Genomic DNA, 16,232 nt, shown 5'->3' with positions numbered 1-16,232 from the left:
GTGAGATCTTGCATGGAGCCCCAGACCGAGTGAGATTGACCGTCATCTTGAACTTCTTCCATTTTCTAATAATTGCGCCAACAATTGTTGCCTTCTCACCAAGCTGCTTGCCTATTGTCCTGTAGCCCATCCCAGCCTTGTGCAGGTCTAAAATTTTATCCCTGATTTCCTTACACAGCTCTCTGGTCTTGGCCATTGTGGAGAGGTTGGAGTCTGTTTGAGTGTGTGGACAGGTGTCTTTTATACAGGTAACAAGTCCAAACAGGTGCAGTTAATACAGGTAATGAGTGGAGAACAGGAGAGCTTCTTAAAGAAAAACTAGCAGGTCTGTGAGAGCCAGAATTCTTACTGGTTGGTAGGTGATCAAATACTTATGTCATGCAATAAAATGCTAATTAATTATTTAAAAATCATACAATGTGATTTTCTTGATTTTTGTTTTAGATTCCTTCTCTCACAGTTGAAGTGTACATATGATACAAATTACAGACCTCTACATGCTTTGTAAGTAGGAAAACCAGCAAAATCAGCAGTGTATCAAATACTTCTTCTCCCCACCAGGGGCGCCGCCAGGAATTTTGGGCCCCATGACAAAAAATCAAATTGGGCCCCCCAGCTGTTGTCACCACATCTCTAGGACCTAACTGTCCCATCAAAAGCTTTACATAACTCTAATTAAAGGCTTGCAAATGTCTTGCTTATTGTAGTTCAATACAGTTAATATTGTCTGTATCTTACATGCAGGCTCAGGTAAGCTACTCACTGTTTCCAACCCTCCAGCATCTAGTACGGACTGTAGGTTGTTGTTTTTTTTATTTTATGTCATAATGATCATTATGTGAGAAAATAATTGTTATTAATGTGTTTGAATTTTTGTCATTAATAAATATTTCATTTTCTTTTTTGTAATGGTAAAAAGAGCAAGAGAGACAGATAAATCCCCACAGACTCCCTGCAATGATGCTAACTGGCATGTCATTGAACACAATGTTGCTCACCTTCTTCACTGGGACAGGGAGGGGCACAGTAAGGGGGAGACTGGGTTGCTGCTGACTCATCTGTTGTTAAGTCTGCTAAAAGGGGCAGGGACAATGATTTAATATGAATATCTTGCTAAACGTTTCCCTGCACTGATTAAATGGTGATTAAATGTAGGCTAACACTAGTCTGTAGCTAGCTAGCTTATTTCACTATGGACATTAAGCCAACAGGTTAATACCACTCACAGACTATAGGCTACCCACCTTTCTTGGTGAAAAACTGGGTTACAGTTTGACACCCTTTCCTTTGTCTTTTCTCTCTTTCCTTTTTTGAAAACCAGATTTTGATTTAACGTTACTTGGCAACACTGTGGTCACTGTAGCTAGTTCTGGCGCATCTACTGACTGCAACTAAACACCGTCACTGAGTGCTAAGGCAGGACCAAACCATTTCATGCAGATACAGGGGGGTGGTCGGTCAATATGGATTTTTTACTTCTAGTTATTTACTTTTTGGTCAATGAGGATATTTAACTTTTACTGCCAAAAACAAGTAAAAACAAAGAGATCATTAATTGTATTACCATATTTGAAATAAATATATATATATATATATATATATATATATATATATATATATATATATATATATATATATATATATACTGAATGATGATGGTTTAATCCTTTTATATTAGTTTTTACCTATTTTTTTGGGGGCCCTGTCAGTCATGGGCCCTTGGAATTGTCCTAACTTTTCCCCCTATACGGCGCCCCTGCTCCCCACTGTATGTAAGCCTACCTAACGATAAGACTGACTGACTGAGTTCGCAAAACCAAAACGGGGGGCAACAGTGTTTCCAAATGTCTCTGTATTAGGGGCTCGGAAACGCTGGAGTAGTGTGGACTTGAGGAATAAACATAGCAAAACATATTCGTTTTTAAACGAAAACATAGTAATGTGGATGTAGCCTTAGTCTGCATGTTGCTGGGCAGGTAAAATACAGTGAGTTTATTGGAACTTTCTCTCTGAAAACAGCTGTCTGCTGCATCTAGAAATGAGGCTGTTTAGAAATGCTTTTCAAAAACCAAGTTCAATCAATTAGTTCTAAAAGGCTCTGTAAAGTTAAAGGGGAACTGCAGAGTTGAGTGAGAACTCTCTGATGGTTACAACATACACACAGCATTGGATTTCTTGTTAATATCAAAAGCATTGATAAGCGCAGCTTTTAGATACTTGAAAATGAAACAAGTTAAGAACTGGACCAATCAATCTGCTGTAGGCTGCCGTCTCTTTATCCCCACATTCTCTCTCTGTCTCTCTCTTTAGGCGCTGGTGCGACTTCCCCCTCAGATCTCTCAGAGTGAGGAAGTGCTGCGCTTCTTTGAGACAAAAGCTGAGGACGCCAACCCCCCAGTGGAGTGAGTGTCACATACTGTACTTTACATACACAAAGAAATGCCAAACACATACTGTATGTATCATAGACTGTTAAAAAAAAAAATGGACGTAGCAGCCGTAACCTTTTTTGAAACCTGGAGTTTGGCAATTTGGGCGCCGCCAAGCCAGATTGTAACCATAGTTTCAATGACATTTTGATTCAGCATGTACCAGGTTGTACAAGATCTCCTGGATTTATTAGCAAACACTGTACAAAATCAGCTACTAATTTAAATTATTTCCATAATTATAATTTCACAGGTTTACAAGTGAGAATCCACCACAATTTACTTGTTTACTTTACCTATAACCCTGATTAGTCTGTATACACATACACACACACACACACACACACACACACACACACACACACACACACACACACACACACATATGAATGCACACACAGATGCACATGCATGCATACAGTACGTAAACTTGCTCACACTAATTACAGGCACAACATGTAAACATGATGTTGACGATGAAGCAATCACTTTGTTGATTGATAATGTTGCTCACTAAAGCTCAGATGTGAATACACCTCAGCACATATACTTATTATATATAGAAGTTATAAGTTTCAGCATCTTTTGCATGTTATTGTTTCACGCATTGCCCCAAAAATACAGCATGATTGTACAGTGGCTAAGCTCATTACCTCTCTGTCTGTTCCCATTTTCCAGTCTATTCCCAAATCAGCTCTTTCTCTCTGAGTTTGTTAAAACCTCATTCAAGGCCAGGCAGAAGGGGGGTGTGGGGTACAGAGAGAGAGGATTTGATGGATGTTAGAGTGGGAGGAGGAGAATGACTTGTTTCATAGCAGGAGATAGCCCCTTTGGGTAGTTTTTAATTAGAGAACACACTCTCCTCTCCAAACCTCAAATGCCAGTATCGCACTATTGATTTGTAATGTGTTCCTGTGAATGCACCGAGACAATTGCACCCGAGGCGCTGCAAGTACTCTTGTTAGACCCAGGCTATGTCTTTTTCTGTATTTTAATTACTTTTCTCAGTATTTCCTCCTATTTTCATCTGCTGTCAATTTGTAGTTTTAGAGTTTTGTCCTCACCTTTCTCTCTTGGATGAGAGGAAAGAAGCGAACCTCGCATTGTGTAGCGACGTCTGCCTGACAATGTTTTTCAGCACAGCGTAATGGGGTACTGTATCTCTTCCTCTGGTCCTCCCTACTCTAATTCGTTCTATCTAATCTGGCCTCATAAATTCTTTCATTTTAATTGACGCGACACCTCAAGGTTACAAACGCCGACGCAATCATTCTTTGATCAACAGCTTTCGTTTCCTCATTGACTTGTGTCCTTCGTCTATTCCTATACTTTTCTTTCTTTCTCTCCATGAGCATCATTCTCTCGCCTCTTTCTCCCACTCTCTTTCTTTGTCCTCTATGTACCAGTGGGTTTTGGTACTGTACATTTAAAAAAAAAAAACGCATTGATCTTGTGTCAGGAATTGTGGGAGATGAAGCCATATATTTGTGTACATATCACACGTAATCTGTTGACCCCCATCTGTGACACACAGATATTTAATTGTCATTCACTGGAATTAAACAAGTTACATATCATAGAAGTTCACTATCGAGAAACGGAATGTAAGTATTCCATCAAAGAAGTTCACCATATGGCCTACAGGGGCCATGATTATGATAACAGACACAGCCAAAATGACAAAATGACGAATGAAAAATAATAATGTGCCCTAAAGAAAGTATGTAGAGAGGAAAAAGAGGTCCAAGATTGACCCTTGAGGAACTCCACAGGTCAGAGGAGCACTATCAGATACTTGCAATTTGAAATACTGCTACAAAGTTGGGTCATGTTACGTTGAATGCAAAATATTAACAGCTCTGTCAATCAGCACATTGATTGAGTTTTCCCAGCAACATTAGACAACTAACATAGACCAAAGACCATCGAACAATTAAGCTGTGCCTAAATAGGAAGTCAATCAATTTTATTTGTCACATTCAGTTATATAAGACAATTCCAGTGATGTAGTAAATGTGTATGATTGTGAGGTGTTGAATCCCAGGTCTTTGAGCTTTGTGACGAGCCTGGAGGGAATCATATGTGTTAACGCTGAACTGTAGTCAATGAACAGCAATCTCACATAGGTTCCTTTCTTTTCCACGTAAGAAAGGGTGGTGTGGAGAATGTGTTTTATGGGGTCTTCCATTGACCGGTTGGGACACTAAGCAAACGGTAATGAGTCCACTCTGCTGGGTAGTGAGGAGCAGATGTAATCCTTGAGTTGTTCAACACACACAGAGGTGAGTGCCACTGGGCTGCAGTCATTCAGCCAGGCTGGTCCTGTTTTCTTGGGCACAGGAATGATAGTGGACAGGTTGAATATTATTGTGAACACTGGCACTATTTGGTCAACACATAGTTTGAGGACTTGACCACTGATACCGTCAGTTAAAAAAAACAACAACCTATTTATCAAGAGAAACAGTCTTAGAAATCGGGACAAGATGTTCCAAAAATAGACAATCACACGCTGGCGCTAAACAGGGGTATGATGTATACTATATGTATTTGCTTAAAAAGCGCTTTAAAATGTCTTACCATATTACTCGTATGAAAAACATCTGTTACCATGACCTCTAGACACGTTTCAGAGATTGCAAAAGGTTAATGCTCTGCTGTCCTTTCCATACTGCAGACATTCTAGCTGCTTGTTTACTTTTTAAATATATGCCATGCTGCAGCACAGAAGGTGCTAATAATCTCTGAATATTCAGAACACTTAAAGTATGTATTTATCTCTGTGCCTGCTTTACCTCTAACCCTGCGTAATGGGGCATAGTTTTGATGAGTCAACATAATTTGCTAGCAAGTGCTTATTAGGAAGCAATTGGATGACATCAAACTCTCATCCACTTTAAACCACAGTTCCTGAAAACGCTGGAAAACTGCATAAAAGTGTAACAGGTCCAGCTGTGGTGGTGAAGTATTCTTATCTTGTTGACTCTGTACCTTTTCTGATTATTAAACTCCATGAGAAATTAATGGACTTTTGAGTGACGTGATTGTATTTCCTGCAATTTGTAATGAAGTAACGGAATATGAAAACTCAGTTGTACGTAGTAAATCAGTTGCACTCAACAAAAACAACTCTTCTTAGAGTCTTAAATTATATCATGATGTATGGTGATGCGGGAGAATACTGTGGTGTAGTACTATTGGATCTCAGTGCAGTTTTTGACACGGTAGACCACAGTATCCTAAATCACAGACTTAGGCAGTGGGTGGGTACCTCCTACATACATACTTCTCTGATGGGAGTTTCTCGCTCACTGCTGGTAACCTCAGCCTGAGGAAGTGCTGTACTCCAGTCAGCTTTGGATCAAATGGAGCCAGAACCTCTTCTGGCATCTCTGTATCCCTGCAGGCCTTCACTCTGTTTTACTGAAATAAGAAAATACTCAGTGGGGGGAACTGCCTGCTCTCTGTTTAAAAAAAGAAAAAGACTGCTCAGTTAATGGTTAGTAAGACGTCATGATCCAGGGGCCTGACTTGTCCCGGGGCTAAATTTGATGGGTTCCTTCCATTTCCTACCCATAACCCATCTGCTAAAATAAAATGAATCATAGGGGAGTGTGTTGAGTGAGATTGGCCATTGATTTAAAGCAGTAATTGGAGTGTGTGTTACTAGTGTGTGGTTTATTAATGTCTGTGTGCAAGTACACATGTGTGTCCTAAGTGCTGTGGAGAAAGAAAAGTGATTTGAAACCATGAGAAGGATGCTGAAGAAAAATATTAATCCATCATGGTTTGTTTGTGTGTGTGTCCTGTCAGCTCATCTATTATATCTAAAAAATCTGTGTGAAAACACCTTAAACAGCGAAATTTCACTTAATACTTTTCCGGTTTCAATTTTTTTTTCATTCACTTTATTTGAAGGGGTGTGCATAAGACTGACATGACACCGTCCTTATTATTATTATTATTATTATTATTATGACACCTGTCATGAACATGATGGAGTCATTTTGAGTGTTATTCGGTAAATTATGACACTTTTAATGCAAAGTTAGCAATGTCTGAGATGTCTTTGTCATGACAACTTGACATTAATGAAGACAACAATCTCTGTGTTATGACAACTTGACATTAAACAAGACAATACAACCTGTCATGTTGTGAATGCACTATGTACTCAAACTAGCTAGTGTAAGTACAGAAGTGCGCGATTTGAGACACAGCGCAGTTTTACGACTAAGAATACACTACCGAGAGGGTTTTCTTTCCGGGTTTGGCTCTTAGCAGCCCTGGGCTGAGTCAACTAATTTAACAGCTGTACAGCTAACTGAATTCACTAGCTAATGGCAGCTAACTACAGCTAGCGGTTACTTTAGTAAGCTGCTGTAAGCTAGTTTTAGCAACAAGAAAAGTTAGCCTAAAGCTAAAGTTATCTGTTCAAAATTCATTAAATCACCTGAGTACTGCATTCACTGTCTTCAAACTGGTCTTATAACTTATAACTAATCTTAATGACAAGTCCAAATGGTTCCACTTGAAGTTATGGATATTATTCATGACACATTTGATGATAAAATCAATCTTCATGACAGGTTCAAATTGTTTCACTTCACTTGAGGTCAAGGAAAAATATTCATGACACAATTATAATGCTCTCATGACAGCCAATGTAAAAACCAACCTCTTAATGACGGTTCAATGTAATGTTAACACATAAAGCTAAATAGTTTCTTAAAGTTTGATAATTTAGCCTGTCATGACATATTTATGACAGGTTATGTTGTCTAGGTTAATGTCAAGTTAACATAACCTAGACCCGTGAGTTTGCTTCATTCATTCTGGTCGGTGTTTACATCTCACCGCTCACCATCTCATTGTCCTTGGTGACTTTAATAAAGGGAACCTCACTCACGATCTCCCTAAATATAGACAGCATATTAAATGCCCGACCAGAGAGGAGAACATTCTGGATCACTGTTACACCACAGTCAGGGATGCTTATCACGCCGTCCCCCATGCTGCACTTGGACACTCTGACCACGTCATGGTTCACCTGATCCTCACCTACAGGTAGAAACTAAAGCTCTGCAAACCTGTAGTGAGGACATTAAGGAAGTGGACCAGTGAGGCTGTGGAGGATCTCCAGTCGTGTTTGGATTCTACTAACTGGGATGTGTTCAGGACTGCAACCAACAGTCTGGATGAGTACACAGCTTCTGTGAGGACTGCTGTGTTCCATCAAGCACCAGGGTGAGTTACAACAATGACAAACCCTGGTTCACAGCCAAACTCAGAAGGTTAAGGCCGGCTGAGGAAGACGCGTTCAGGAGTGGGGACAAAAGAGTGGGGATTTAAAGAGTCAAGTTTAGCAAGGCAGTGAAGGAGGCTAAACGACGGTACTCTGAGAAGCTCCAACGCCAGTTCTCAGCTAACGACTCTGCGACTGTCTGGAAAGGACTTAGGCAGATCACCACCTATAAGCCTAAAACCCCCCACTCCTTCAATGACCGACTAGCCAACGACCTGAACGAGTTCTACTGTCGATTTGAAAGACAAAAGGAGAGTCCTGACACCATCCCCCACGACACCTCCCTACAGCTACAGCCACTGTGCATCACCTCCACCTCCCCCACCTCAACAGGGTCCTGGGCCCCCCCACCAATGCCCTCCTTAAAGGTCCCCCCCTCCACCTCCACCCCCCCACCCACCTCAGTGATGACTCTCTCCATCCACGAGAGGGACGTCAACAGACTCTTTAGGAGACGGAACCCCAGGAAAACTGCTGGACCGGATGCTGTCTCCCCATCAAGCTTGAAGCCATGCACTGATCAGCTGTCTCCAGTGTTCACAGACATTTTTAACACCTCACTGGAGACATGCCATGTGCCAGCCTGTTTCAAGACCTCAACCATGATCCCTGACCCCAAGAAGCCAAGGACCACAGGACTTAATGACTTCAGACCCGTCGCCCTGACCTCTGTGGTCAGTCCTTTGAGCGCCTTGTGCTTTCTCACCTCAAATAGGTCTGTAGACGATGCAGTCAACCTGGCCCTCCACTACATCCTCCGGCACCTGGACTCTGCAGGAACCTACGCCAGGATCCTGTTTTTGGACTTCAGCTCTGCCTTCAATTCCATCATCCCGGCTCTGCTTCAGGAGAAGCTCTCCCAGCTAGGCGTGCCTGACTCCACCTGCAGGTGGATCACTGACTTCCTGTCTGACAGGAAGCAGCATGTGAAGCTGGGGAAACACGTCTCCGACTCACAGACCATCAGCACCGGATCACCCCAGGGCTGCGTTCTTTCTCCTCTGCTCTTCTCCCTGTACACCAACAGCGGCACCTCCAGTCACCAGTCTGTCAAGCTTCTGAAGTTTGCGGACGACAACTCCCTCATCGGACTCATCTCTGATGGAGATGAGTCCGCCTACAGGTGGGAGGCTGACCACCTGGTGACATGGTGCAATCAAAACAATCTAAAGCTCAACGCTCTAAAGACAGTGGAGATGGTTGTGGACTTCAGGAAGAACCCAGCCCCACCCTCTGTGGTTCCACAATTGACACTGTGGAGTCTTTCCACTTCCTGGGAACTACCATCTCCCAAGACCTCAAGTGAAGTCAAGAAAGCACAACAGAGGATGTACTTCCTGCGGCAGCTGAAGAAATTCAACCTGCCAAAGACAATGATGGTGCACTTCTACACAGCCATCATTGAGTCCATTCTCACATCCTCCATCACCATCTGGTACGCTGCTGCCACAGCCAAGGACAAGGGCAGACTGCAGCGTGTCATTCGGTCTGCAGAGAAGGTGATTGGCTGCAATCTGCCGCCGCTCCAGGAACTATACGCCACCAGGACTCTGAAGCGTGCTGGAAAGATTGTGGCCGACCCCTCCCACCCCGGACACAAACTCTTTGAACCACTCACCTCTGGCAGGAGGCTGACGTCCATCAGGACCAAAACCTCACGTCACATGAACAGCTTTTTCCCCTCCGCCACTAGCCTTATTAACAAGGCCCGGAAACCACCCCGACAATCTACCCCTGGCTCTTCATGCCACTGTTCTCTCTCTGCTGTAATGCTCTTTGCTCTTTATTTATTTTTGTATTTCTATCTTTATTTTTAATTTAATACATACTGTGTACATATACTTATACTTATATTGTTTATACCTATACTTATATTGTTTAATATTCCATCTAGAGAATGTGTGACGTGCACCAACAACACCAAAACAAATTCCTTGTATGTGTTAAAAAACGTACTTGGCAATAAAACCCTTTCTGATTCTGATTCTGAAGTTGTCATTACAAAGACATCGATAAATTGTACTGTCTTGTTTAATGTCAAGTTGTCATAACGGAGAGATTGTTGTCTTCGGTAATGTCAAGTTGTCATGACAAAGACATCTCGGACAATGCCAATTTTGCATTAAAAGTGTTATAATTTACCGAATGACAACAGTCATATAAAGTGACTCCTTCATGTTCATGACAGGTGTCATGTCATAATAATGACGGTGTCAGGTCAGTCTTACGCACACCCCTTCAAATAAAGTGTTACCCAAAATAAGAGTTCACTTGCACGTAAAGTGCAAAATAATCTTTTTTTCTCGATTACATTGTTTTTGTGATCGTCGTCAAAATTGTTAGGAGCCGAAATCTTAATCACTACTAAAATTTTGATTAATTGCACAGCCCTGCTTTTGAAGTTGTGGAACTTTAGAACTTTCTCCCTTTGTACCTATGATCTATGGACACTGTAGACACCTATAATCACCCTTTAAACTCCTCCTTCTTTCCTCACTTATTTCCTTTATCTTCCAAACTAGTACTCATCCTCTCCTCGCCACTGTCCAGAAGTCATACAGCATCATTTCCCTCTCTCCTCCTCCCCTCCCAGTCTCCCACCTGTGTCTTTCTCCTCCCAGTCATTTGTCCGTTCCACTCCGTCTGCAGCGAGCAGGATCCAGGAGACAGACTCACTCAGCCTTAATGGATAAGCTGCTCCATTCCCCTCACTATTGGGATCAATGGCACTCACTTGAGGCCACACAGCACAGCGGGAGCAGTGCACAGTAGCACCGCCGTAGATAGGGTTAAACCCTTTAAGTGTGTCAGAGTGTTGAGGAGTGGTTTTGTGTACATGTATGTGCTCTCATGTGTGAGCATTTATCGATCCGTGTGAAACGGAGCGGTTGTAGTGTACACTTCATGCAATTATATTTCAAAATGTTTGTGTCCATAACCAAAGAGATACAGCGGCGGGAGAATAGCGTTTTATTCCAGGACTAAATTGCTCTTGCTTGTTGTGTGCAGCCGCTTTGTTGTTGTCAGGTTATTTCTGTGCACCTCCCATCTATCTGTGTTCTACAGTCTCTGCTGCTCTATTTTGTCTCTCGCCATCATCTTACATGGATGCACTCATTCACCCACCCACCCGATGCGGCGTCTGACTCACTTGTGCTCTCTTTCTCGCACACTTACTCACAGGGTGTTGTCAAGGTGGGGTTCGGCTTGCTACACTAATAGCTTTGGGAGGGCCGGACTGTACATGAGTGTGATGAATAGAGCGGGGCCAGGACAGCTGTAGCTACCAGGGTGATGAAATGTGTCTACTTCATCACTTCCTGGAAAAGGAGAAAGGAGATGAAGCGGATTGGGGATCCCTACGGAGATGAGGAGGTCGGAAACAGCGGAGTGCAAGGCTGTTTTTATGCCTTGCCTTTTCTTTTTCTTTTTTTTTGACAGGATCAAACTGTGACATCCTATTTCTTATACTGTCTCCATAAAATCTCATCAAATGAGTCATGCTCGACAATAGCCAGCACCTCTCCTCCTCCCCTGTAAGATTGAATTTTCTGACAATGATCTGATTAGAAAAAAGGAGCCACGTGCCCCGCAGTGTAGCACAGGAATCAATCCCATAAATCAAAGCTTAGAATGCACACAGACCTTGAGCACATCCCACCATCAGCCACTGTTTCCTCTCCCCCTCTGCCTGCGTTTGAGGGATACTGACTCCTGTCTGAGGAGCAAAGTACTGCAGCTCAGTGGGAAGCCAGACTCCAATCTGATGTCACTCTTGTGCAATCAGTTGCTTCTGTTGGAGCCGAGCGCCCTTGATGTTTAATGCATTTTGTATGGACCTTCAGCTGGATCTCTGGTCTTTTGGTTTGCTTTTAAAAATATCCTGCAGAAGAAAAACTACAGAGGACAGACGTTATCATTTTTTTTTTTTTTATCAAAGCAAGTACATTGTGTGCACACAATGTACTTTGCACAGTTGTAGACATTTCAGGTGCTTTCATACTCATGGGAACTTCCCAGTGGAAGTCTACAGAGCAGGTTCTTTTTGGTGCCATACCCTCTAGGTCAGTGGTTCCCAACCTGTAGGCCCCCACAAGGAGCATATATCCATTGCAGATTTAGTACCACAACTTTTGACCTGCTTGTCCCCCTCTGACGCACCTGTCTCACGTTGTAGATGTGCTAGATAGAATTATAGATAGATTATGTACAGATAGTATTTTTCTGTACATAAAATGTGAATCTGTCCTTTTAAAGGATCACAAGCATAACATGTTGGGAAGCACTGCTCTATGTATTGCAATGCTAGAGCTGTAACAATTCCAAATTTTACTGTACAATTAATTGTCTCAAATTATTGCAAATCACAATATAATTGCCTCTTTCAGTCAAATTTTAAAATATTCATTTATGTATTTTTTTGCAAACAAATTCAAGTTTAAAATGAATCCCAGGATACATCTTTTGGTTATATTACTGTCATGTGACCCAGATAATGTAATAACACAAGTACACAGCCTATATTAAATGATCATAAAAGTGACAATTACCATCAACAGTCATTCCCCTTAGGACCTTAGCTAATGTTAGCAATTAATTGCGGTTAAACAAAGAATTGGCGATTAGGTTAAAAGAATTGCGATAAGACAATTATGTAATAATTGTTACAGGTCTATGCAATGCATTTGCATCAAACTACGGACAATAAAATAAGAAACACAGCCTTCGATCAAGCTACAGCATCTCTTATTCCACTCTTGGGTAACTCTCCACATGGTGGCGTGCTTGGAGTTTATGTGCGCCTTCAGCTGCTGTGTCCAGTTCAGCCACTGGTCTTATCCGTTGTCCACTCACAAACCTCCCCAGTGCTTCCCTTCCTCTATATATGTATCCACTGTCTGACCAGCTTCTCAAGCATTTCTCTGGGTCTTTTTCTGTTGTTCTTTATGTATTTGTGTTCATATTGCCCCCACTCTTCCTGTGTGAGATCTATTTCCACTGGATGGAATTTCTCTCCAAAGCTAGACTCCCCTTTTTCCTTTCTTTTGTGAGACATGATTTTTTTTCTTCTCTCACTTAGCGTTTTGTTCCCCAGCATCTTGCATTTTTATCGAGTCAATTTACATGGGACGTGGGCTGTGATTTGTTTAATCTGTCAGGGCCGTGGTATAGCAATCATATAACTATCAGCCTAAATGGCCTTTTCTGTCCTCTGCAGACCATAACGGTGACAAATTCCTCAATTAATATGCGCATACCGCATTTCAGCCATGATGAAAATATCGGCCACTGCCCCCATAGGCTACCGTAGTGTGAGACACGGCTGGTGTTATCATCATTCATCATGCCTCCTCACAACCCTCCCCATGAATAACAATCGGGATCGACCTTGGCTTGAGCCTCCAAGAGAGAGATGCTGCAAGATTATCAGATTATTACTGGGATAAGTCATGAACTCATGTGATTGGTCAGGTTTTGGGCTCTTGACAAGGGATTGCCTAAGTAGCAGGGTTGTCCCTGGTGACAGGATGAAGACAGATTTGATGTTTTTGGGTCTAATTAGGAATAAGTTGGTGATAATGTGTTTGTGTTCCTGAGTGAGGGAGGAGTATTGGGGCATAAGTGTGTCCAGCTCTGTCACTGATATTGACAGGAACATTTTATTTAAAAGGTGACTATGTAAGTTGTTTTGAAAGAAGAAATATATTTCTTCCTCTTACAAATTTAAAGTTGAATTTATAAACCACTAAAACGCACACTCATCCCAAAATTCCACCAGACGCGGAAGTGACGTGTTCCGGCTGCGCCGTGTTTGTGTTCCGTCCTCCGCCACGCGCCATACCACACCGGGAACGCCTCAGAAGCGGAGCGTCATGCTGCCCGACTGTTACTGAAATTCTCTCTACAGAACAATCACATGTTTATTAAGCTAGTATATACCTTCCACTATAAGCACCCATGCAATTAATTTCCATGCCTTCTCTTTTCTGGCGTTGTCCTTATAAAAAAGGATCTATGGTGTCGTATAACATTAATATCTTGTGTTTTTGCAGTTTGGACGCGCCGGGTGCAATTTGGCCGTTACTCTGTTAGCTACACCCAGGGGTCAGTCTGGTATGACTAGAAGCTTATGTTAGCTATTGTTAGCAAACTTATTATTGAGTCCAATTTGCTATACAGTAATTCACGTTCAGCCACTGTTCAGCAAAAGTTACATAATCCCACTTTAACCTTAATTTATTCAATGAAAAGAGAAATGACATAAACCCTATGTGTAACTTTACAGTTATCACCTTAGCCTCGTTTCCACCAAGCAGTCTGGATTATTATGGTTATTTTTGCGTTTCCACTGACTATAAGTTGTAGATGGTACCAATAGAACCGCTCCATTCCATCCTGTTTTTCCGTTACCCCTCTGTTGAGGTACCTAGCACCCTAATACGATACTTAAGGGTGGTGCTAGAAACACTGCAGTCCGCGATTGGTGCAGACGTTCCTCTGCATTATGGGTGAAGAGGAAATACAGTGAGAGCAGTAAATTCCGCTGGATGCATGTATTTCCGCCGATGTCCATTTCCTTCCGCTTTCTTTGTGTTGGAATTCTAAACTTCGGTGGATTTCTGAGGACTATGGTTAACTGCTCCTCAGATCTCTGCAGGGTAAATTGAGACAGCTAGCTAGACTATCTGTCCAATCTGAGTTTTCTCTCGCACGACTATTTTACAGCCGCTCTGTGACCATTGTGATTGGTTTAAAGAAATGCCAATAAACCATAGCACGTTTTTCTCCCATCCCGAAATGCTGTGTGGACTAACTAGACCTTCCTCCGCTCCGCAGCGTGTGGATGGTCGGGCAAAGCTAGACTACTCAGCGCATGGCTGTCCACGGCTCTTACCATCCGGTAACAACCCACCTACGTTTAAGCTTACCGTCTGCGGTGGAAATGAAAACAGATCTAGTGTTTAGGTACATGTCCGTACGGGTTACCTACGGTTCTTATGGTACTATACCGTATTTGATGGAAACGCGGCTCTTGTGATGTCAATGGTCTGAGGGATGGGTGCCAGGTTCTGTTTGTATTTAGGAATGTAAGCAAAGTAAAAAGCAAAAAGGACTTGCCAAAGTGCTGTTTAAAGCGTCCATCTTTGTTTAGATTAATATTGTAATGTAAAAGTAATATGTAAACCCGGTGTCTTCTTGAAGAATATCTTACGTTTGTTCAAAGGTTATATTTCATTGTTGCTGTATGGCACTGTTGCATTACATTGTATATGTTGTTTTTACTGCACACCATGCTAATTTGGTCTTTAAATAAGAATATAAATACAGTAAACACAATCATTTGGTTAGGATAATGGATGTAGTGGAGAGAGGTAGGATAAATGGATTGAATGTAGTAAGTGAAACTCAAATTATACTAAAGCATCCACTTAGCCCCAAGGGTCCATGAGACGTCTGTGTCGTCACCTGCCCATGTGTGCGAGGGTCTGTGCAGATTGACCACACCAGTGGTGGAATGTAACTAAGTACATTTACAGAAGTACTGTAATTAGGTACACATTTGAGGTGCTTTACTTGAGTCTTTTCTTTTCATGCCACCTTCTACTTCTCTACTACTCTGCTACATTTCAGAAAGAAATATTGTACTTTTTACTCCACTACATTAATCTGACATCTTTAGTTACTAGTTACTTTACAAATTACAGCTTTAGTGCATAACTTTTTGATATTAATGAACGTCCGTTACATTCAAGCCATTTCGTTTCCAGGTTCTAAAATGGGAGGATTTTTCTGCATTTAGAACTTTTACCTTTAATACTTTAAGTACATTTTCCCGATGATACTTACATACTTTTACTTAAGTAACATATTCAATGCAGGACTTTTTCCTCTAACAGAGTATTTTTACAATGTGGTATTAGTACTGTTACTTAAAGGATCTTAGTTTTTTTTCTTTTTTAAGATTCTTTTTTTTGGCAGTTTAGGCCTTTATTTGTATAGGACAGCTGAATACATGAAGGAGGAGAGAGAGGGGGAATGACATGCAGCGAAGGGCCGCCCGCAGGTCAGAGTCGAACCCGGGGCTGCTGCGTCAAGGAGTACACCTCCATATATGGGCGACTGCTCTCCCTGGTGAGCTACCCAGGCACCCGTAAAGGATCTGAATACTTCTTCCACCACTGGTCCACACACAGAACCAATATGTATGACCGCACATGTCCGACTGTAGGCATGGATAGTACACAGCCACTGCACATGTGTGAACAGGTCTGCCTATGAAGACACCCAGTGTAGTAATTAAACTGTGCACTTTCCTGCCGAGTATATCAGGGCCTTGGTGCTCCTCACATAGGAAGGAAACTTACGTGTACTTATTTGCCTAAAACATCCTCAGCAGTTCTTTTGTATAGCAGCAACCTGCATGTGTCTCCGTATGTACAGGAGAGCGTTGAGGTCAATTGATTCCTTTAACCCCCCATCTGGAGTGCTAATGCCCG

The 16,232-nt window shown here is 42.0% G+C and overlaps 1 protein-coding gene across 2 annotated transcripts in view; it reads left to right on the top strand.

Annotated features, from left to right (window-relative positions):
• The window catches only part of sh3pxd2aa (SH3 and PX domains 2Aa), a 153,660-nt gene that overhangs the window by 56,874 nt on the left and 80,554 nt on the right, over positions 1-16,232 (top strand). For both annotated transcript variants that reach the window (XM_078264831.1, XM_078264823.1), the window contains exon 5: positions 2,311-2,402. In XM_078264831.1, coding sequence (XP_078120957.1) covers positions 2,311-2,402 — 92 coding nt within the window. The remainder of the gene's footprint in view (positions 1-2,310; positions 2,403-16,232) is intronic.

Source organism: Sander vitreus, chromosome 2 (genome assembly GCF_031162955.1).
Source record: "Sander vitreus isolate 19-12246 chromosome 2, sanVit1, whole genome shotgun sequence".
Taxonomy (NCBI): Eukaryota; Metazoa; Chordata; class Actinopteri; order Perciformes; family Percidae; genus Sander; species Sander vitreus.
The sequence above is the reverse complement of the archived record's forward strand: the minus strand, read 5'-3'. Positions and strand labels throughout refer to the sequence as shown.